General features: G+C 37.3%; 1 protein-coding gene across 4 annotated transcripts in view; it reads left to right on the top strand.

The window, feature by feature from the left end:
• IPO11 (importin 11) overlaps positions 1-24,630 on the top strand; it is a 224,248-nt gene that overhangs the window by 144,887 nt on the left and 54,731 nt on the right. For all 4 annotated transcript variants that reach the window (XM_055367578.2, XM_055367577.2, XM_063700733.1 and 1 more), the window contains exons 25-27: positions 3,088-3,183; positions 3,940-4,053; positions 13,846-13,967. In XM_055367578.2, the coding sequence (XP_055223553.2) occupies positions 3,088-3,183; positions 3,940-4,053; positions 13,846-13,967 (332 nt within the window). The remainder of the gene's footprint in view (positions 1-3,087; positions 3,184-3,939; positions 4,054-13,845; positions 13,968-24,630) is intronic.

Genomic DNA, 24,630 nt, shown 5'->3' with positions numbered 1-24,630 from the left:
CCTGGCATTTTTCAGTATAAGAGAAATAATATCGGACCATTTCATATGGATTTCCCACAGGCACCTCAAATTCATCATGTCAGAGTGGAATGTCATCATTATTACTGACATCACAATTGTACCCATTTGACCAAACAGGAAAGCTAGAAGCAGTGAAAGACTTTTTCACCTTTGGTCCACTGTTCAGCTTTTCTGTATGTTGCCAGTTCTAGTTCTGAATTTTCTCTTGATTCTGTCCCATACCCTCTGCACCCAAGTCTGATAATGGTATTTTTCTTTCAGAAACTCTCATCTTCTCTAGCTACGGTTCCAGACCTTTTAGACCACAAAAACTCTGTTTTATCCCTGAAATATTTGTGTATACGACTATGTTATTTATTTACTCAATCAGATACTGCTTTATGTGAGGATTATTTAATCCTTACATTAATTCTTAAGTACTCCCTTGCCACAACCCCCTCCTCCCTGCTGCTAAATAAAACTATAAAGATTCCTATGGATTGGGGCCAGCCACAGCTATGTATTATTACTATAAATTCTCTTCAAACCCTGTTGTTTTTAAAATTTTAACCAGAATTTTATATGACATAGTTTAGAGTCAACTAGATAGATATATAAGGTTTCTTAAAGAAAAAAACTGTAGACACCCGTCTTTCTGCCATTTTTCCTTGCTCAGAGACAACCACTTTTAGTGCTTGTAGCCAATTGATTCTTTTGTATCTATGTTCAGATCTGTAAATAACACCCCTGTGTTATTCCTTCATGAGCTGTTAATTGTAGGCAGTATGTATTGATACTGCCTTTGCACTTCCTCTGTGCCTTCATCCTCCAAGTAATCAAAATTCAGTGTTTACATCATGATTCCTATATTTCCTATTCAAAGCTGAGACATGTAGTCAGCCGTGATTACTTCTCCTTTTCTGTACAATCTTTTGTATTCCCTGGAAGTAATACTTACCTTTTTTTTGGTATAATTTTTTTATGTTCACTAAACTGTCTGACAGATGTCCAATATGTTCAGACACATCAAGGATTCTGTTACTTTAATTTTCTTGAGGAAGTCTCTTCAGAGCCATGCTGACTCCCACCTTGGGGCTCCTTCTTTTCCAAGTTTGTAGCTGCTGCTGCTTGTTCCTGTTGTTCTGAAATTTTAGAATGAGGTGCCGTAATGTAAGTTTATTTAAATGCATTCCATTGGGCACTGATGGGCTCTTTTAGTCTGGAAGCAATCTCTTTTAGACTCTTTAGAGAAAATACACTCTCTTCGTTCTCCTGGATTGGGCATCAGTTGTCCAGATACTACAGAGTTGAAAATATCTAGCACTCTGTTTCTTAGACAGACTTTCAACCAGTCTTATTTTCTTTCTTCTTATTTTTAGCTTCCCCTTTCTCCTTCCCAAAAGTATAAGATTCTGCTACTTTCTGTGTTTTTTGGAGTGGAGAAGGGGAGAAGTTATATGAAGTAAATCTGGTTGTTTCTGTCAGCTTTCTCCTTTGACACCTTGGGATTCAGCTTTCTCTGACTTAATGAGTCAATTTCCTCTTGAATTTCTTTCTTGCTTTCAGTGTTTGTTTCTCATTCCTCTTGTCTTTTTAAAATTATGCTCCCCCTCTTAAAATTTTTTTTCTGTAATTTTAGTAGGGTTTTAGATGGGAGTGAAATTATACATGTATTTAATAATGGGCAGGTGGTCTTACTTTCTACTCACAGATAAATACTGTCTGGTGATATCTGCCTCTATGACTCTCTCGGTCTACTAGCTTATCTGTATATTTTCCATGTTTATCTTTTTTCCCAGATCTAGTTGTGTTTTTGTTTTTTGTTTTTTTTTTCAAAAAAGTAAACTTGAGATAAAATTTTATTGTTTCAAATTTTATCTCCTCTTGCTTTTAACGAGGAATTGATATCTTGTATACCTGTATCTTTTAGTAGTAGCATACATAGTGCTTGCCCCACAGTATAGTGTTTATATTTTTAATCTTTTATTTGGACCTTACCTTCACTTCTTGCTCAAAATTAGAGCAGCAACAAATGTTGTTATCAACCATGGATGCTATTTGCTTACCTTGGGACTGTTTCGAAATGCTTGGAAGTATTCTTGATGGTCGTAATTTTTGGAGTACACTATTGGCACACAGTAAGCAGACACTGGAAGATGCTAAATCTCCCTCAATGCATGGGATGACTGTAAATGGTTCTCTTCATACAAAATGTCAGTAGTCCATCTTGAGAAGCATTAATGGAAGTCATAAGGGAAACTTGGCTTTACCCTGAGGCTGTTCCTTGCCCATAACCCTCTCAGATGGTATCTGTTTCCTTCCCCACCTCTCAAGCACTTAGGCTGGAAGTGTGGGGTAAATGTCCTTCTTGGTCCTTTTTGCTGTTTCCTGACCACTGCATTCTTCTCTTCCTAAATATTAAAACAAAAATAAACAAAAATACTCCACCCTGCTTTGAATTTCATGCTTACCCATTTTTGTTGTAAAAGAAACATCTCACTCATATCAAAATAATTTTTATGTCAAGTTTTCACATGTAACAATACTCATGACTAATCTGTATAATTATGAATGAAATATGATTTCTAATTTAATAAATATGCAGTATATATGCCGCATGCCCTTTTTCCTCCAATTTATTGATTAACTTAAATGTAGATTTATTTCTAGGCAGTGAGTATAGGTGTTACTAACTTCCTGTTTAGCTATCAAAAAGCCAATGTTTTAAAAATGCTTTTTGCTGCCTCTATTAGTGCATCATTTTTAAGGGTTATTTGTTTAAATTGCAAGGGTAAGAATTACGTTAACTGCATATGATACCGATGTTATTACAATGTGATTAAATACAGTTGTATGCAAGATATATAGCTGTGTGTAAATATTATATACTTCATATCAAACTGCAATTTTAAAATGGATTATCTTGTAAAAGTGTGTCTAGTGTCAGAATATTGCATACCCTGCATACGTGTATGCATTCTTAAATTTGGTCTGTGATACTTATTTTAGTACATTGTTTCCTTACATGTGTTTTTCATAAAGCAGTGACTTGCAGTATTATCACCAATCTTTCTTTCTGGTTTTTAGGTTGTGGAAAATGCCCTTAAAGTGAACCCAATACTAGGTCCACAAATGTTTCAACCGATTTTACCCTATGTTTTCAAGGGTATTATAGAAGGGGAGGTAAGATTTTTCTTTAAGTTCCAAAGGTAGTGTTATACTATAGGATTCTAGTTTTAATTACTCTGTTAGATACAGAAGGAAAGCTTTTCTTGTCATTTGGATCATATTAAATTATGTTAAATTTTCAGGGCAGTTAGACACCTTTGCCTTTTCCTGTTCCACACAGGGAAGCATAGATTTTCTTTGACATGTGTCTTTCAAACATATGCATGTATGTTCACACAAAAATCATTTGAAGTACAGGAATGGTGAGTGGCTTAATTCCAATGCTTGACTACTAAGAATATGAGGGGGACAAAATAATATTAATGTTGTTATAGACTGAATATGTTAAACCACTGGTTATTTTCTAAGAACAGCTCTCTTAAATAGATCCATGGACCTGTGTATGTTATGAGTATTTAAAGTAATATAGTACCAGGAGGCAAAGGTTGCAGTGAGCCGAGATTGCGCCGCTGCACTCCAGCCTGGGTGACAGAGTGAACTCCATCTCAAAAAAAAAAAAAAAAAGTAATAAAGTAATATATGAAATTGATAAATAGTATTTTTCTCTTTATTGTATATATATATATGGTGCATATAATTCATATATGTATTTAGTAAGTTAGAACTCAGGCAGTATTGATAGTTCATTCTAAAGAGAAGTAACATGGAGGAGAATGTTATTTTATATCCCTGTTGCTTGTTACTATGTCAGTGATTGTTTTTACTTGTACCATAACACAATTTTACATGTGTTGTATTTTAATTGTACAGAGGTATCCTGTAGTGATGTCCACGTATCTTGGAGTTATGGGTCGAGTTCTACTACAAAACACTAGTTTTTTTTCTTCACTACTTAATGAGATGGCCCATAAATTTAATCAGGAGGTAAGAATCAATATACTTAAATTTAAGGAAGTCTTTATCTAAATATAAATTAGAAATAGTTTGATGAAATAATGAGTCTTTGTAAAAGTCGCTTTGTAGTATTTAGACCTTTACATTTTAAATCTTTATTTATGCTGTATCAATAATTTGGGGTAGAAAAAGAATCTGTAAGTGGCACTTGAAACTTATACATTTTTGTCCTCGCTCAAAATAGGTGATTTTATTCTGCTTAGCCATAGAATATAATGTTGATTTGTTTATAGCTGCTGTTTTTCTTCACTGATACAGAATCTGGAAATGGGTATTTTGCACGTAGTGATGTATCATCTTTGTATTACTTCTTTAGTTAACTTATTTTTTAATGCCACAGATTGAGAGTATTTCTGTTCTGTTTATTGTGGAAAATGACCTTTTTAGCAAAGGTTTATTTTTAAAAATTGTAGTTGATATCTGTTACCAGAGTAAGTTTGGAATGGGTTTTTCAGTGAGGTGATTTAAGACTATATATGGCCAGGCGCGGTGGCTCACGCCTGTAATCCCAGCACTTTGGGAGGCTGAGGCGTGTGGATCACGAGGTCAGGAGATCGAGACCATCCTGGCTAACACAGTGAAATCCCATCTCTACTAAAAATACAAAAAATTAGCCCGGCGCGGTTGCGGGCACCTGTAGTCCCAGCTACTCGGGAGGCTGAGGCAGGAGAATGGCGTGAACCCGGGAGGCAGAGCTTGCAGTGAGTGGAGATCATGCCACTGCACTCCAGCCTGGGCGACAGAGAGAAACTCTGTCTCAAAAAAAAAAAAGAAAAAAGAAAAAAGACTATATATGAGATATTCAAATAAGATTATGCTGTAAGTCATTAATCTGTTAAGACTTATAAGATGTTGAAGATATGGTATACTTGACGAATATGTCTACAATGGAGACAATTTTTTAAAATCTTTTGGTTTATGGCTGAAAACAAATATAACTATTTCTAATACAAGGAAATCCAGAATAAGGAAGTACAAATTTTAAAATATATGTAGCTTTTCTAGAATTAGACTAATCTAATTAGAGATCCCAACCCTTGTTTTGATAAATAAATAGGGTATATTTTATTCGCTTATTAATTTTAATTGAAATGGGGTAATATATATTTTTTAGTTTTTTTTTTTTTTTTTTTTAAGTGGAGATGAGGTCTTGCTATATTTTCCAAGCTGTTCTCAAATTTCTGAGCTCAAGTGATCTTCCCACCTTGGCCTCCCAAAGTGCTGAGATTACAGGATAACTAAAAATATTTAAGAACATAAGAGACGAAATTAAAATTACCCAGAGGAAACATCAGGATGCCATTACTATGTATTTACTTTCTTGTTTCCATGAGGGGCCTGGTCATGTTTCCAACATTTCTTGAAATATGTGTCCTTCTTCCCTTGCATTAGTTCATGAAGATTCAGTCTGAGATCACAATGAGTAAATATTTAATCACCGAAGTCATGGATTAATCTCTTAAAAAATTTTTTAATTGACACATAATAGTTGTAGACATTTATGGAGTACATAGTGCTATTTCTATACATACAGCATATAGTGATCAAATCAGGGTAATTGACATATCTATCACCCCAAACACTTACTATTTCTCTGTATTGGGAACATACAACAGCTTCCTTCTAACTATTTGAAACTATATATTACTGTTAACTGTAGTTATCCTGCAGTGCTATATAGAACACTAGAACTTATTCCTCCTATCTATGTGTGATTTTTTTATCTTTTAACCAACATCTCTCTCTCTCCTCACTTTCCCCTTACCTTTCCCAGTCTCTAGTAACCACTATTCTACTTTCTGCTTCTTTGAGGTCATCTTTTTTAGCTTCTACATGTAAGTGAGAACACGCAGTATTTCTCTTTCTGTTCCTGGCTTACTTCACTTAACATAACGCTCTCTAGCCTCACTCATGTTGCCATGAATGACAGGAATTCATTGTTTTTTGAGGTCGAATAATATTCGTGTGTGTGTGTGTGTGTGTGTGAGTGTGTGTGTGTGATATTTTCTGTATCCATTCATCTGTAGATGGGTGCCTAGGTTAATTCCATATCTTGGCTATTCTGAACAGTGCTGTAATAAACATGAGGGAGCAGGTATCTTTTCAATACAATGATTTCCTTTCTTTTGGAGATGTATATATCCAGTAGTGAGATTGCTGGATCATACGATAGTTCAATTTGTAGTTTTTTGAGGAAACTCATATTGTTCTGCATAATGGCTATACTAGTTTACATTCCCACCAGTAGTGCCTGAGTTCCCTTTGCTCTACATCCTTCCCAGCATTTTTTTTTTTTGCCTTTTTGATAATAGCCATTCTAACTGAAGTGAGATGATATCTCATTGTGGTTGTGATTTGCATTTCCCTGATGACTAGTGATGTTGACCTTTTTTTTCTTTGTTTTTGAGACAGAGTCTCACTCTGTCACCCAGGCTGGAGTGCAGTGGCACGATCTCGGCTCACTGCAACCTCTGCCTCCCGGGTTCAAGTGATTCTCTCGCCTCAGCCTCCCAAGTAGGTGGGATTACAGGCACCTACCACCCTGGCTGGCTATGGGATTTCACCATGTTGGCCAGACTCATCTCGAACTCCTGACCTCAGGTGATCTGCCTGCCTCGGCCTCCCAAAGTGTTGGGATTACAAGTGTGAGTCACTGCGCCTGGCAGATGTTGACCATTTTTTCATGTACCTGTTGGCCATTTGTATGTCTTCGTTTGAGAGCTGTTTATTCAGATAATTGTTCTACTTTTAAAATGGATTATTATTTTTATTTAGCTCTTGTTTGAGTTTCTTGTGTATTTCGGGTAGTAATCCTTTGTTGGATATATAATTTGCAACTATTTTCTCCCATCCTGTGGGATGTTCTTTTACTCTGTTGTTTGTTGCTTTTGTCGTATAGAAGCTTTTTAGTTTGATAGAATCCCATTTGTCTATTTTTCCTTTTGTTGCCTATGTTTTTGAGGTTTTATTAGTAAAATCTTTTCCCTGACCAGAGTCCTGAAGTGTTTTCCTTATGTTTTCTTCTAGTAATCTTATAGTTGTGGGTCTCACATTTTAAGTCTTTAGTTCATCTAGAGTTGATTTATGTATATCACGAGAGGTAGGGAACTAGTTTCGTTCTTCTGCATATGGATATCCAGTTTTTCTGGCACCATCGTTGAAGTAACTGTTTTTTCCCCATAAATATTCATGCTATCTTTTTCTTAAATCAGTTGGCTGTAAATGTATGGATTTATTTCTGGGTTCTCTGTTCTATTGGTCTGTGTGTGTTTTTATGCTGGTACCATGCTATTTTGGTTACTGTATTTGTAGTATATATACTGTATTTGTTATACAGACACACACTTTTTTTGGGGGGGTGGGGGCGGGGAGACAGAGTCTAGCTCTGTGGCCCAGGCTGGAGTGTAGTGGCAGAATCTTGGCTCACTCCAACCTCCGCTTCCCAGGCTCGAGCAGTTCTCCTGACTCAGCCTCCCCAGTAGCTGGGCTTACAGGCACACACCACCATGTCTGGCTAATTTTTGTATTTTAGTAGAGATGAGGTTTCACCATTTTGGCCAGGCTGGTCTCAAACCCCTGACCTCAAGTGATCCACCTGCACTGGACTCCCAAAGTACTGGGATTACAGGCATGAGCCGCTGCACCCAGCTTATGTAATATATTTTGAAATCTGGTGGTGTGATGCCTCTAGCTTTGTTCTTTTTGCTCAGCATTGCTTTGGCTATTTGGGATTTTTTTATGGTCCCATACAAATTTTTTTTTCTATCTCTTTGAAGGATATAATTGGTATTTTGATAGGGATTGCATTGAATCTGTAGATTGCTTTGGGTAGTATGGCCATTTTAATAGTATTAATTTCACCAATTCACGAACATGGTGTGTCTTTTTTTTTGTATTTTTTTATTTTATTTTTTACTTTTATGTTTTTAAATTTTAAAAATTTGCTGTTTTATTTAAAAATTTTGAGAGACAGAGTCTCACTCCATCATCCAGGCTAGAATGCAGTGGCACAATCATAGCTCACTGCAACCTCAAACTCTTACTCAGGTGATCCTTTCACCTTAGCCTCCCAAGTAGCTGTGACTACAGATGCGTGCCACCACACCTGGCTATTTATTTATTTATTTATTTATTTATTTATTTATTTATTTATTTGAGACAGAGTCTTGCTCTGTCGCCCAGGCTGGAGTGCAGTGGCGCAGTCTCGGCTCGCTGCAAGCCCCGCCTCCCGGGTTCACATCGTTCTCTTGCCTCAGCCTCCCAAGTAGCTGCGACTACAGACGCCTGCCACCACGCTCGGCTAATTTGTTGTATTTTTAGTAGAGACGGGGTTTCACCATGTTAGCCAGGATGGTCTTGATCTCCTGACCTCGTGATCCACCTGCCTCGGCCTCCCAATGTGTTGGGATTACAGGCATGAGCTACTGCGCCTGGCCCCACACCTGGCTAATTTTTAAAATTTTTTGTAGACATACAGCCTTGCATATTGCCTAGGCTAGACTTGAACTCCTGGTCTCAAGAGATACTCCTGCCCCTGTCTCACAAAGCACTGGAATTACTGGCATAAGCCACTGTGCCCAGCCACCTTCAGTTTTTTTTTAATCTAGTTTTTAATTAAGAAAAAGAAAATGTCATTTGGGTCCATATCAACATTTGATCTGATTAAATCCAAATGCAATCCAGTGAGATATTAAATCAGTTAAATGTAATTTAACATTGATATTTTTCTTTGGGCTGCTGTTAGCTTTAAAATATTGCATCATCATGCAAAAAAAATACATCTTATTGAGTAATTAAAATGGCTTAGCTTTTGACAGGCATGTTGGCAGGCACCTGTAATCCCAGCTTCTTGGGGGGCTGAGGCAGAAGAATTGCTTGAACCCAGGAGGCAGATGTTGCAGTGAGCTGAGATTGCACCACTGCTCTCCAGGCTGGGTGACAGAGTGAGACTCTGTCTCAAAAATAAGTAAATAAATAAAAATAAATAAAATGGCTTAGCTTTGTGTATCATATAATTAAAGCATCATATGAGGACTACTCCAGTTACTGCTTGGTAACTTTGAAAGCAAACACATTTTAAGGTTTCAGTGGCCGGCTGTGGTGGCACATGCCTTGTAATCACAGTGCTTTGAGAAGTCTAGGTGAGAGGATTGTTTGAAGCCAGGAGCTTAAGACCAGGCTGGGTAACAAAGCGAGACTCCATCTCTACAAAAACTAAAAATAAATAGAGCCCCAGAATTTGAGGCTGCACTTAGCTGTGATCACTGCACTCCAGACTGGGCAGCAGAACAGGATTCTGTCTCTAAAAAAAATGTTTAAATTTTTTTTTAAACCAAAAAAATTAAAATGAGAATTTTTTTTTAAATGAAGTTTCAGTGATTTGGATATCACTTCCAAAACAACCTACTTTTTATTACTTCTCATTGTCCTTTACCTGCAATTTCCTTTCATCCTCTTTCCATCCTCTTTTATTTTTCCTTTCCTTGCTTTCCTAGTCTTGGATACTCCTTCCACCCCCAGATTCCTACTGTAATTGGTTTTGATTGTTTGTTTTGTGGCTTTTTTGTAGCTTGTGATTATTTTACAAAACTTCTACTTGATGAGGGCTCAGTATTCTTGTTAGATGTATTCACATGTCCAGCCCTTTCTAAAATCCCTTGGTGCACGAGGATCCTGTCCCCTTGAATATCTTGGGTTTTCACCTCAGTCGCCTAGATCCCATTTGAATTCTTGGCCTCCCTTGTGAGTGCCCCTCAATGTGTTATCTAAACATTATTGTCAGTGTCTCTATATCTTTGATAACAACTCTAGGATGGTCATGAGCTCTTTTTTTTTTTGAGACGGAGTTTCAATCTTGTTGCCCAGGCTGGAGTGCAATGGCGCGATCTCAGCTCACTGCAACCTCCGCCTCCCGGGTTCAAGTGATTCTCCTGCCTCAGCCTCCCAAGTAGCTGGGATTATAGGTGCACGCCACCATGCCTGGCTAATTTTGTATTTTTAGTAGAGACAGCGTTTCTCCATGTTGGTCAGGCTGGTCTTGAACTCCCGACTTCAGGTGATCCACCCGCCTCGGCCTCCCAAAGTGCTGGGATTACAGGCGTGGGCCACCATGCCTGGCATGAACTCTTTCTTGCTTAGGAACTTAAAATATACCCCTGGTCTCTCACTTCCCATTGACATATCATTTGTTTTGACAGGAAATCAGTAATAGAAATGTAAGGGAAATACTGTTATTCCTCCATCTATAGGCTAGTGAGCTAATCCGGATCTTACAATGCCTATTTTTCCCTCTTTTTCTTCCCAGTTCTATATTGTTTTTATATCCACACTTCATTGTGCTGGTAGCTAGAATACATTCCTTTCCAGAATGCTGTGTTCTTATTCTGGATTAGACATTTGGTCTTCTGGATTGGACAGCTGGTTTGATATTTTTCACGTTACACTGATGAGGTTTGACTGGTTCATATGTTTGCTGCACTGTCCGTACCCCAACTATGGCTGAAAAGAACTCTCAGCCCTCTCTTCTCTGCCTTCTCTCCTCAGGCTTTTACTTTTCAGTCTTTCACTCAGCCTTCTATTTTTTTTGTTTGTTTTTTCATTTGTTGAGCTAGAATTATAGTAAGTCAGCTAGAACTTTATACCAAGGCTCAATGTACTGTGGTTTTAAAAGTGTGTTTTGAATCCTTGTTAAATTAATTATAAATTCTGCAGCCCAGAACTGATACTCAGCTGATAGGTGTCAGTGTGGTCATACCAGCTGTTAAAATATTGACCTAAATCCTGCAAATTAGCAAACAGGGTAAAAAATGACTTTAATAAGTGTTATAATGAATAGTATAAATTTTACTGTAAAAAATTGGGCATTCCTTTTAAGTATTGTAAACACATGTTTTGATTCTGCAGTACAGTGAAGAAATTTTTATCAGTAATAAACTATCAATAATAAACTAGTTTAGAACATCATCTGGTATATTTAACAATTTTTGAAGTGTTCAAGAACTGCTGTAAATATAGGATTCAGTGCAAACTAAAATTAGTATTTATTCCTGGAATAAAGAAACTTTTACTATTTCAACAAAAATATAGTGGCTTGTTATTGCTAGTAATATAAAGTTTAGGTGCAAAGATGCTTAAGAATTATATCATTAAGAGTTGAAGGGTCTAAATTATATTTTATCAGAATGTCAGTTATTTTCTATTAACGTTCCACTGGCAAAAGTAAAGAATTTTTGCAACAGTCAGGGAAAAAAGTAAAGTATCATCATGAATTGACAATAAACAGTTGTGTTTGAAATAAAAAACGCAGTTTTTAACTATCAAAATGAACAAAAATACTATCGGCATTTTTTCAATACCATTTACTGTGTAGTTTTAATAGAATATTTTAAGGAATAAAATATTTAATAAAAACAGAAAATTAATATTAAAATGAGAGTATTATTACATTGTAGATTTGTTTCCGACCTCTTAGAAAACTTGTATAGGCGTACTTGATATTGTGGGTTTGGTTCCAGACTACCACAATAAAGTGAGTATCTTCATAGCAAAAGTCATACATTTTTTGGCTTTCCAGTGCATATAGTTATAATTACACTATACTGTAGTATACTAATAGTGCACAATGGTATTATGTCTAAAGTAATAATGTTTGTATCTGAATTAAAAATAATTTATTGCTAGAAAATTCTAGCGATCTCAGCCTTCAGTGAATAATGTTTTTGCTGGTAGATGGTCTTGCCTTGATAGTGAAGGCTGCTGGCTAATCAGGATGGTGGTTGCTGTAGGTGTGGGTGGCTGTGGCAGTTTCTTAAAATAAGACAAATGAAGTTTGCTGCATCAATTGACTCTTCCCTTTACGAATGAGAGGATTGACTCCAGTTGTGACAGAAATTCTACTGAAGACTGAATGGTCCTCAGAGAGCAAGAAAAGGAAAAATAAAAGAGGATTGAAGCAAGTTGCAGGCAAAGGATAATGAACAGTAGGTTGTTTTGGTAGTGATAACAAAATCACTGAAACTTCATTTTTTTAAATGATGATGATGGACTATTTGGTCCTCAGTAGAATTTCTGTCACAATTGGAGTCAATCCTCTCAGATTCTGCTGCTGCTTTATTAAGTTTATGTAATATTCTAAATCATTTGTTGTTATTTTAGCAGTGTTCACAGCATCTTCACCAGGAATAGATTCCATCTTAAGAAACCACTCTTTGTTGTTTTTGTTTTTGTTTTTGTTTTTGTTTTTTTTCCTCATCCATAAGAAGTAATTCCTCATGGCTGGGCGCGGTGGCTCACGCCTGTAATCCCAGCACTTTGGGAGGCCGAGGCGGGTGGATCACCTTAGGTCCGGAGTTTGATACCAACCTGGCCAATATGGTGAAACCCTGTCTCTACTAAAAATACAAAATTAGCCAGGTGTGGTAGCACATGCCTGTAATCCTAGCTACTTGGGAGGCTCAGGCAGGAGAATTGCTTGAATCTGGGAGGCAGAGGTTACAGTGAACTGAGATCACGCCATTGCACTTCAGCCTGGGCAACAAGACTGAAACTCTGTCTCAAAAAAAAAAAAAAAAAAAAAAAAAAGAAAAACAACTCTTAATTTGTTCAAGGGGCAGCAAGACAGGTAGATGTTCACACTGCTACTTTTCCCAGACCCTCAGGTTTATTATATTTTATAGGGAATTGCTGTATGTGCTCTTGGCATGACAATTAAAGGTACCTTTCCAGAACATGCAAGAATGCCATATGCAGCATAGACTATAATTAGTAAAGTCAAGATTGCTTTGTCCTTACACTAGGGACAGTAAATAAAGCAGAAATCAGGAGGCCTTCCCAGGACTAGGGCTAATCAGAAGCCATCATATTGGATTAGCATTCAAGATGGAGTCATTTTTGTCTCCACAGTCAGATTAAAGAATTGGCATACATAATTGTCGGGGCTGGTAAGTCTGAATTTTGTATAGCAGGCTGGAAACTCAGGCAGGATTTCTGTTACAGTCTTGAGGCAAAATTTCTTCTTTCCTGGGCATACTGTTTTTGCTCTTAGGGTTTTCAGTGAATTGGATGAAGCCCACTCACATTATCTAGGGCATTCTCCTTTATTTAGCGTCAACTCATTGTAAATGTTAATCACATCTATGTAATACTGTCACAGCAACATCTAGCCTAGTGTTTGACCAAACAACTGAGCACCTTAGCCTAGCAGAGTTTATACATAAAATTAGCCATCACATTCTGTATTATGTTTATTTGTTTTAGCATCATTTTTAGTGTAGCATGCAAATGTCTTAGGAAGTAATTCATTTGTTTTCCTTTGAAACTCTGCAGTTTGAGGTTGCAACTTGTCCTCTCCTCTGAGGGTAGCAGCAAATTAGTCTAGCAAATTAGAGAACAGTGAACAGTAGTCATCCAGTTGAATAAAGAATAATCTAAGTACAAGTTGACAGTTTTGAAAAATGCATGTTTTTTTTAATTGTACCAGATTGGCAGTGATTTATTAAATGATATTACTAAAATCACTCATGGGCTACATACATGTTTTGAATAAGTCTGCTTAGCTGTCAGGATTAATTAGAGTCAGTTTCTGGTTTTGCTCAAATTATCCATTTCCAGCTCATGACTTAACCCCAGTTCAGGTATTCCAGTTCTGTGGTTTACTATAATTGAATTTTAACCGTGACTTAGGAGGCTTTAGCCTTTAAAAGTATTTACCCACAAGTAAAACATATTTTAGGTATTTTGAGATGCCTCCTCCTCTTGTTTCAGATGGACCAGCTTTTGGGAAATATGATTGAAATGTGGGTTGATCGAATGGACAACATTACCCAGCCTGAAAGAAGAAAACTTTCAGCTTTGGCTTTGCTCTCTCTTCTGCCATCTGATAATAGGTGAGGAAATGTTTTCTTAAAATTTGTTTCTTTCAAGCATCAAAATGTAAACACTATTTTTGGCCATCAGTATTGCTGTGTGTTGCTGGGCAGTGGTACTTTTATATATATGGATGTGAATTTTGTTAGCTGATAATGATGTGGTAAGTGTTGGTCTGGATCCAGAAAGCAGTGAGTGGGATAGGTACTGTTGGATTGTGGGGGCTCTAGTTTAGTTTGGTTGTATTCATTTTACAAATTTATTTCATTCTTGTCTGAATTTCCATTTTTTATAATAACTACGTTTTATTAGACTAATCTTCAGTCCTCTGTTTACATAGATATATTAAATATCTAACATTTCAAAGTCAATAGCACTTCATAAAGTATGTTATAAAGTGTGTTAATTCAACAGTATTATTAGTTTTGTTTTCTTTTTATTTTGGATTATTTCTAAGGACGTTTGCAAGTTGTTTTTTGTCTTCTAAAACTTCTCACTCCCATAAAGCAAATACAAAATGCTTTGGTTTGGTCATTTAAAGAAGAATATGTTTCTTTGTTTTAATTCCATTTTGTGGAGTTTGGCATGAAATACTTTTAAAAATAAACTTTGACAGTCAGTACCTAGTTCTCATTCATGCTGTGTAGATTTTTTAAAGTGGTGGCAGGTATATAAATAACATACAGCTTCATTGGTGAATCTTCCTCATTACATTTTCTGGACAACTGCACATGGATGTGGTATGGGACATTGCTTATACTTTTGGTTTAGTCAGCTTGATTGAGCTTCATATCAGTGCACTCACCTGGAGCCCCCTTCTTTTTCATAGCAAAATTTTGAAATTTCTTTTAGTGCATGGTCAGCACATTTCTTGAAACCCACTTCATGGATGCACTTATGAATGTTGGTGGTATATTCTCAGGTCACCACCTTGTTGATGGCATAACAGCCCTTTTTGCTGCCCTTCTGTACCAAAGCCATTATGCTGGGCCCCTATTTTTTTGTACTTTTAATTCTAAAGACTTAAAAGCAGGTCTCAGGGTTTGATGTTGTGTTAAAAGAATAATGATAGTACATTAGATCTTTATGTCTTAGGACAGCGGTCCCCAGCCTTCTTGGCACCAGGGACCTGTTTTGTGGAAGAAAATTTTTCCATGAACTGGGGGAGGGGAAGGGGATGTTTTCAGGATGAAGCTATTCCACCTCAAATCATTAGGCATTAGATTCTCACAAGCAGTGTGCAACCTACATCCCTTGCATGCACTGTTCACAATAGGGTTACCACTCCTATGAGAATCTAATGCCACCACTGATCAGACAGGAGGCGGAGCTCAGGCAGTAATGCTTGCTTGCCCTCTGCTCACTTCCTGCTATGCAGCTTGGTTCCTAATAGACCATGGGCTGGTACCAGTCCATGGCCCAGGGGTTTGTGGAACCCTGTCTTAGGGAATTTTTAGAGCATACACATACTAGTGATAAATTAGTGACTTAAGTCCAGTTTTAGAAGTCCTTATTTGTTCTTTATGTATTATTTACTTCTACTATGGTAATTTGTATTAAGGACATATGTAATTATTTTGTCGCAATATCATGACAATAGATAGTACTTACCAAATGCCATATACTTTCCTAAGTGCTTTATGTTGGTAATTTAATTCTTAAAACAGCCCGATGAGGTATAGACATGATTATCCCTTCTCACAGAGCAAACAGTTACTTAAAAATGTTAAGTAACATATCTAAGATAAGAGATCTAGCATTTGACATGGCATAAGCCAATTTGAACCTGGGCTGCTTAACACTAGGAATGCCTCTTTTTAACCACCAGGTGATATTGCTCCCCAGGTGGACACGCACAAGATGAAAAGATTTCTTCACTATGAAATGGTGTGGCATCTTATTTATTTTTGAAAGCCAGATTTAAATTACCTACATTTTAACTCATTGGTGTTTCTTTCTCTCATTGGGAAAAAAGTGACTTGAGAATTATTGAGGTTTTTAATATTGAAATGTTAAAGAACATGGTCCTTGGTGGTAGTCAGCACTCTGCTTGTTAGATAAATTAATGAATGGAAAAAAATGAGTTAATAAGACATGTTAGAGTTTTCTCCAAGGTAAAGTACTGAGATTATTGAAAGAAAGCTAGAAATGGTGGAGGTTAAGTTTAGAAAGATACCTAATTGTATCAGAAAAATTTGTTTTACATTTTTAATGGGAATACTGTTTGCTTCAACATATAATATGTAAGTGTGTGGTTGTTCAAAGCTATTTTTGACATGTAAGTTGTGGAAATTTAATATAGGTTGAGTATCCTTTATCTAAAATGTTTCTTTCAGATTTTGGATTTTTGAGATTTTGAAATATTTGCATATATATAACAAGATATTTTGGGGATGGGACTCAAGTCTAAATGTGAAATTTATTTATATTTCATATACACCTCATATAGTCTGAAGATAATTTTATGCAATATTTTAAATAATTTTGTATATGAAACAAAGTATTTGTGTGAAATTTTCCACTTGTAGCAGTATTCTGGCACTCAAAAAAATCTCAGATTTGGGCCATTTCAGATTTTTGGATTAGGGATGCTAATCTATCGTTGGCATCTATAAGAAAAATTAATACTTAGACTGGGACTTAAGTCAACTTACATAAATTGAGGGATAGGACTTTATTAAGACTTGAAATTCTCTTAAACACTGGAATTTTAAATTTAAAAGTTGTGAGGTGGTAGCCTTGTGATGGAAGATCAGATATAATTTTTGTTTTTAAGATGAAATACAAATCTAATGAGCATTAGCAAAGTCATGTCATTTTTAAGGGTACTGAGAAAGTCTTGAATAATGTGGTAGTAGAATTTTAAAGAATAATGATTTAACTTCATAATATCCTTAATAGACTAGTGATGAAGCATTGATATAGAAAATCTGTATCAACCTGTAACAATCTGAAAAAAAAAAACCTTTATTGCAGTAGAAATTTGGCACATAGTAATTGGCTTGTGACTTAGGAAGATTTATAGTCACATACTGTAGTGGAACGTGCTGATATTCAAGTCAGCAGTTTTATTGATTCCTATTTGTAACCTTTCTTCTAGTTAACTACATAGTTGTTGGAGTTAGGGGATATTTTTCCTCTTCTGCATCCTCAATGATGATTTCTTATTTTTCTACATACTGGTAATTTCCTATTCTTGCGTTTCTTTTAGATTTTACAGCATACCATTTCCTTTTCCCAAAATAAGGCATGTCTAAAGTATGATGTTGATGATTTTAAAAGTCAGACTAAATTGGGAAATGTCATTTTTTCCTCCTTTTATTATGATGGCATTTGGGTCCAGATGATTATTTTTTGTGGGAGGGTGTCCTGTGCATTGTAGGATGTTTAGCATTATCCTTGGCCACTACCTACCGGATGTCAGTAGCACTCTCCTCTTCCTCCCACCCCCTCAAGTCACGACAATTGAAAATATCATCAGACATTGCCATTAGATATCCCTGGGGACAAATTGCCCCCAGTTTAGAACCATGACTCTAAAGAATGACCATTTGGGAAATGGTTAAACTCTTTTACTCTAATCCACTACTTTTGGCTTAGAAATTCAGTGAAGACTACAGACTTTAGGACCACACTCAAATCCCAGGGCCATCAGTCACTTGCTAATGACCATGGTCAAGTTACTTAACTCCCATGTGCCTGTTTCCTTGTTCTTAAAATGGGGTTACTAATAGTATCTTTCTAATGAGGTTGTTGTCAGGATTAAGATTGAGTTTACATATGTAAGGTCAAACTGTCTGCATAGATGGAATTAGCTGTCCTTATTTCATCCCCTTCTTTTTCTCATCCATTTAATGCAGTACCTAATTCTAAAAGGTGATTTGAATGGGAAAGATATATTTTTGCATCTGAAATACATAGTAAGTTTTGTATTAAGAAAATGGACCTAAAGAAATAACCAAATTCAGGCCAGGCACAGTGGGCTCACACCTGTAATCCCAGCACTTTTGGAGGCCGAGGCAGGCAGATCACTTGAGGTCAGGACTTTGAGACCAGCCTGGGCCAACATGGTGAAATCTCATCTCTACTAAAAATACAAAGATAACTAGGTGTGGTGGCACATGTTTGTAATTCCAGCTACTCAGGAGGCTGAGGCAGGAGAATTGCTTGAACCCAGGAGGCAGAGGTTGCAGTTAGCCAGTATTGCGCCACTGCACTCCAGCCTGGGCAACAGAGTGAGACTCTGTCTCAAGAAAAACAAAACAAAACAAAACTGATGACAACTTTAATTTCGATTATGAAGAAAAGAAACAAACTAACACCAAGCACTCTTCACATCATTCCCCCACATTTTGATTTTTTGATGTCTCAGTTTACATCTTTTTATATTGCCATTTCTTAACAAATTGTTGTGGTTATTTTTCTTTTTTTCATACTTTAAGTTCCAGGATACAAGTACAGAACGTGTAGGTTTCAGCCCATCATCTAGGCTTTAAGCTCCGCATGCATTAGCTATTTGTCCTAATGCTCAACCTCCCCTCACCCCCTACCCCCCCAACTGGCCCTGGTGTGTGTTGCTCCCCTCCTTGTGTCCATGTGTTCTCATTGTTCAGCTCCCACTTATGAGTGAGAGCATGCAGTGCTTTGTTTTCTGTTCCTGCGTTAATTGCTGAGGATGATGGCTCCTAGCTTCATCCGTGTCCCTGCAAAGGACATGATCTCATTCCTTTTTATGGCTGCATAGTATTCCACGGTGTATATGTGCCACATTTTCTTTATCCAGCCTATCACTGATGGGCATTTGGGTTGGTTACATGTTTTTGTTATTGTAAATAGTGCTGCAGGAAACAAATGTGTGCATGTGTCTTTATACTAGAATGATTTGTATTCCTTTTGGTATATACCCAGTAATGAGATTGCTGGGTCAAGTGGTATTTCTGGTTCTAGATCCTTGAGGAATTGCCGCACTGTCTTCCACAATCATTGAACTAATTTACATTCTCACCAACAGTGTAAAAGCATTCCTATTTATCCTCAGCCTCGCCAGCATCTACTGTTTCTTGACTTTTTAATAATCGCCATTCTGTCTGGCATGAGATGGTATCTCATTGTGGTTCTGATTTGCATTTCTCTAATGATCAGTGATGTTGAGTTTTTTTTCATACGTTTGTTGGGTGCATAAATGTTATTTTTCTTATTAATACTTTTGTTTTGGCTAGGCACAGTGGCTCATGCCTGTAATCTCAGCACTTTGGGAGGCCGAGGCAGGCAGATCACTTAAAGCCAGGAGGAGTTCGAGACCAACCTGGGCAACAAGGCAAAACCCCATCTCTACTAAAAAACAATACAGAAAACTAACTGGGCATGGTGGTGCATGCCTATAATCCTAGCTACTCCGGAGGCTGAGGCTTAAGAATCACTTGAATCCAGGAGACAGAGGTTGCAGTGAGCCAAAATCGTACCACTGCACTCCAGCCTGGGTGACACAGCAAGACTGTCTCAAAAAAAAAAAAAAAAAAGGTTTGTCTTTATAATTCATAAAGATATGAGTGATATAATCACCACAATTAGAGTATAATTTTGAATTTTTGTATGTGTAAAAAGAATATATATATATATATATTTTTTTTTTTTTAGTGGCAGAGTTTAGCTTCTATTGTCCAGGCAGGCCTTGATCTCCTGGGCTCAAGTGATCCTCCCACCTCAGCCTCCTGAGTAGCTGGGACTACAGGCATGGACCACCATACCCAGCTGTGTAGTTAACCTTTACCAGGGAATTTTATCCATCCAGATGTTTTCTGGTTACATTTTACCATTATTTTCTTTAAGATTGATGAATTCCTTTCAGCAGTTTTTGTAAGACAGGCCTGTGGTTATGAATTCCCTCAGCTTTTGTCTCTCTGAGAAAGTCTCTATCTCTCCTTCATGTTTGAAGTATATTTCTGCTGGTTACAGTATTCTTGGTTGCCCTTTCTTTCCTTCAGCACTTTGAACATGTCATCCCTCCTGGCCTGGAAGATTTTCACTGAAAAGTCTGCTGCCAGATGTGTTGGAGCCCCTTTATATGTTACTGGTTTTATTGCTGCTTTTAGGATCGACTCTTTGTGATCGTTGAGAATTAGATTATTATATATATGTCTTGGAATCATCTTATGTGGGTTGAATCTCCTTGGTGGTCTTTGACTCTCTTGTCCCTGAATATTTATATCTTTCTCTGGATTTGGAAAATTTTCTATTATTATTATTTTTTTACTGTTTCTACCCTTTTTTCTCTCCCTCTTGAAGGTCAATGACTCTTACATTTCCTTTTTTTTTTTTTTTTTTTTTTTTTAAGATGGAGTTTCACTCTTGTTGCCCAGGCTGCAGTGCAATGGAACGATCTCGGCCCACTGCAACCTCCGCCGCCTGGGTTCGAGCAATTCTTCTGCCTCAGCCTCCCGAGTAGCTGGGATTACAGGGATGCACCACCACACCCAGCTAATTTTGTATTTTTAGTAGAGACAAGGTTTAGCCATGTTGGTCAGGCTGGTCTCAAACTCCTGACCTAAGGTGATACACCCACCTCAGCCTCCCAAAGTGCTGGGATTACAGGCGTGAGCCACCGCACCTCGCTGCATTTGCTCTTTTGATGCTGTCCCATAGATCTCATAAGCCTTATTCATTTCTTTTCAATTTTTCTCCTCCTTTGATTGTGTTTTCTTTATTTTTCTCTTTTGATTGATTGATTGATTGATTGAGACAGGGTCTTGCTGTGTTGCCCAGGCTGAAGTGCAGTGGCACAATCATGGCTCACTGCAGCCTCAACCTCCTGGGGTCAAGCAATCCTCCTACCTCAGCCTCCCGAGTAGCTGGGATTACAGGTGTGCACCACCACACCCTGCTAATTTTTTGTATTTTTATTTTCAAAAAATCAAACGGAAATACTGGAGTTGAAAAATACAATGGACAAACTGAAAAATGCATTAGAGGGTCTCAACAGCAAAACTGATGAAGCAGAAGAAAAAAATGAGTAAGGTAGAAGACAGAATATTTGAAAATACAGTCAGCCTGGGTATGGTGGCTCACATCTGTAATCCTAGCACTTTGGGAGGCTGAGGTGGGTGGATAGCTTGAGCTCAGGGGTCTGACCAGACTGGGCAACATGGCAAAACCCCATCTCTACAAAAAATACAAAAATTAGCCAGGTGTGGTGGTATGCACCTGTAGTCCCACCTAACTGGGAGACTGAGGTAGGAGGATTGCTTGACCCCAGGAGGTTGAGGCTGCAGTTGAACCCAGGAGGCAGAGGTTGCAGTGGGTTGAGATTGTGCTACTGCACTCCAACCTGGGCGACAGAGCAAGACTCTGTCTCCAAAAAAAAAAAAAAAAATTCAATATCTTTGTTAAATTTTTTGATAAGTTCCTGAATTGATTTTCTGTGTTTTCTCGAAATTTGTTGAGCTTCCTCAAAAAAGCTATTTTGAATTCTTTGAAAGGTTGCACATCTCCATCTTTTCAGGATAGATCACTGATGCATTATTTAGTGTGATAAATATGAAATGAGATCATATTTAGGTGAATGTTCTTGATGCTTGTAGAGGTATGTCAGTGTCTGAGCTTTAAAGAATTAGATATTTTTTCTGTCTTCACAGCCTGGCCTTGTTTGTACCTGTCTTTCTTCAGAGGGTCTTCAGGAATTCAAAAGGGACTGACTGTTCACTTCCTTAAGCCTGTGGATACTGCAGCCATTTCAGCACTAGAGAGTGCCCTAAGGCCAGGTGTGCTGTTCACCAGCCTGAGGGACTTGAGAATTCCTAGGGTTCCCAGGCAAAGGCCTTTGCTCACTTTTCTCTTCCCTCATATGGAAGGAGTTTCTCTTTGTGCTTTACTGTTTGGAGTTGGACCCAGTACTGTGATTTATTGTGGGTGGCAGGGAGTGGAGGGGGGTGCTGGTAGTAGCTTCCAAGGCAAAGCTGTCTGCATACTTCCTTCTCTCTCTCCCCCAAGCACACAGCTTCTGTCTCTGCCCTTTACTGCCTGGAGTTGGGATAGGAGTGGTATAGGCAATGAAAGACTGTTCTTTCTTCCCCTTTCAATGTGCCCTTTCTTGTTCTATGCTAAAACCAGGGACTACGATCTCTCACTTGGTTTCTTTAGCTCTTGTGAAGGTATTTTCTTGTCTGGATAATTCTACAGATTATTCTGCAAATTGGTGTTCCAGTGGAGGAATGCAAGGAATTGGTCATTGGAGGGTTCTGTTTTGCCATGTTGCTCTGCCTATTCTCTGAGTAGTTGCTCTTATTGTTGATGTTTTTACTCAAAATACAGCCTGAGCTGATTTCTAACCTAGTTTCCATTACCTGATTATATAGTAATTTGTGCAAAGGGGCAGTGAAGTAACAAGGGGAGGGTTCTTTACAGTTTTTATTTTGCCAGAGTTGACTGTAAAAGAAGCAGTCTTCATGGGGTATATCGAATGATGACTAATTCCCTTTCTTGCATTGTTATGCGAGGAAAATAGAGACACGAATAAGATTACTTTGAAGTTTCAGGACTTCAGATGTTGAAATTCTGCTCCCTTACCACTCTTTGAATATATGGTTTACAAAGGGGCTATATATCTTTAGAAGATCAAAATAATCTTTACATTATATATGTTTTCCTTCTTTTTATATAATCTAATGCAATTTGTAGTAATTATTGGTTCTGATTATTTCAGTTCAACTGGGAAAAAAACCCTTTGATGCAGCTTTTATTTTTATTTTTTGTATAAGCTATGCATATGTATCTTTTGGCTCTTGTGAGTTTGGGGACTGGTTTTCCAGCATAATTTGAGTAAGATACCTATTTTTGAATTGGCTAATAATTATAAGCTGAATTTTGTTAGCTTTAATCCAGCAGAAGCTGGAGGGTGTAGACAGGTGTTAGAACAGTTGATATTACAATTGGATGCTCACTCCTTTCATCTGTATACAAAGCAGTTTCATTGAAAAAGAAGGTAAATGATTAATTCCTTGGCTTACTGATTTTTCATTGAAGGGTTATAATCATTTATAAAACTTTTTTTTAAGCTTCTGAAAGTTCTTTGAAAACCAGATATTCCCCTCTCCACTCCCCCCAAAAAAGTGCCGCAGTTTTTGAAGTATTTTGAGGTGTTTCTATCTTCCTATGTTAGGATTTGAATGCAAATAGTCTGTTTTGGTTTTCATTTTTAATACAAATTTACTTTACCCTTGAAACATACATTAGAACTAAAATGCTCACTTGTTCCTCTTCTGATATCAACCTTATGACACTAATGCAATAGCAGTGTTTTAAAGATGCTATTATGTGGTAGGTCACCATGCTGTGCACTGAGGACACATTGTGCTTCACCTTTAGGATGGATGATTGTTCATTGCACTCTGGCATCTTAGAACAACAATTTGTGTCTTCCATCTCCTGTCCTGACTACTTAGGAAAGTTTCTGAATGCTTGTTAATTTGATACTACGTTCTCAATGCTTTCCTCATATCTAGGAACAGTGCCCTGTCTGCAAATTAGATAAAGGCTTCTGGCAAACAGTTTTCTTATGTAACAGTCATATTATAGACATTGAGTGCGCTTAGCTAATCACTGACCATTCTGTGAGACACTTCTTTTAAACATATCACCAAAGAAAAACTAAACTGTGATCAAATGAGATTATTTTGATGTTTCAGGACCTCAAACTGCTTTACAATGAGAATAAGAGATGTTTCTCAGTGAGAGTGAGGTATTGGGTCCAGAGCCTCAAAGTAGTTGATGTGATATAGAAAAATAATTATACACAGAATAACTAGCTCCAACAAGGATAACACTAGAAAAAGTACCCAGAGGAGTAAAATGATGAGTCTCGTGTGCTTTCTAGTTTTACCCATGTAGATGATGCATGTGTATGTCACAAGTGGTTCCTTCAAAGCTCGAGGAACATCTTTTTTTTTTGTTTTATTTTATTTCATTTTATTTTTTGGAGATTCTTTTCCTTGAGTTTCTGCTTTTATTCTATCCAGAATACCAGAGAGAAAAATTTTCATTATAATGGAAAGGGAAACTAGATTTAGCTTCAGATGCCTGGTCTGCCTACTGTTTGTGTGAAGTTGGGCCAGTTTTCTGTCATTCTCAGTTTTCTCATATTTCAAGTGGAAGCAGTGATAACAGCTAGCACCTAGGGCTTATTATGATAAATTGGAGAATGTATATATGATGCCTTCTAAAATGCTTAATGAATATGACCACTCAGTAAATCATTGTTTCTACTGTTAAATCAATTTGACCAACTGTGTGATGATACCAGCTTATTCAGTAGGTACATCTCTTTCTTTTGAAACTTTCCCACATTCATCTAGTTTATGTGTGAAGAAACTGATAACAAGAAGTAAATAATAACTAATAGAACACATAATTTGTGATCGCCTTTTGACAATACATTTTTCATATACATTTCAGTTGATTCTTCCAATAGCCCTATGGGGATGGACATTATTAAATTTTTTTTTTTTTTTTTTTTTTGAGACAGCCTTGCTCTGTCGCCCAGGCTGGAGTACAGTGGCACAATCTCAGCTCACTGCAACCTCCGCCTCCCGGGTTCAAGTTATTCTCCTGCCCCAGCCTCCCCATTAGCTGGGATCACAGGCGCACACCACCACGCCCAGCTCATTTTTGTATTTTTAGTAGAGATAAGGT

This window comes from Gorilla gorilla, chromosome 19 (genome assembly GCF_029281585.2).
Source record: "Gorilla gorilla gorilla isolate KB3781 chromosome 19, NHGRI_mGorGor1-v2.1_pri, whole genome shotgun sequence".
Taxonomy (NCBI): Eukaryota; Metazoa; Chordata; class Mammalia; order Primates; family Hominidae; genus Gorilla; species Gorilla gorilla.
The sequence above is the reverse complement of the archived record's forward strand: the minus strand, read 5'-3'. Positions and strand labels throughout refer to the sequence as shown.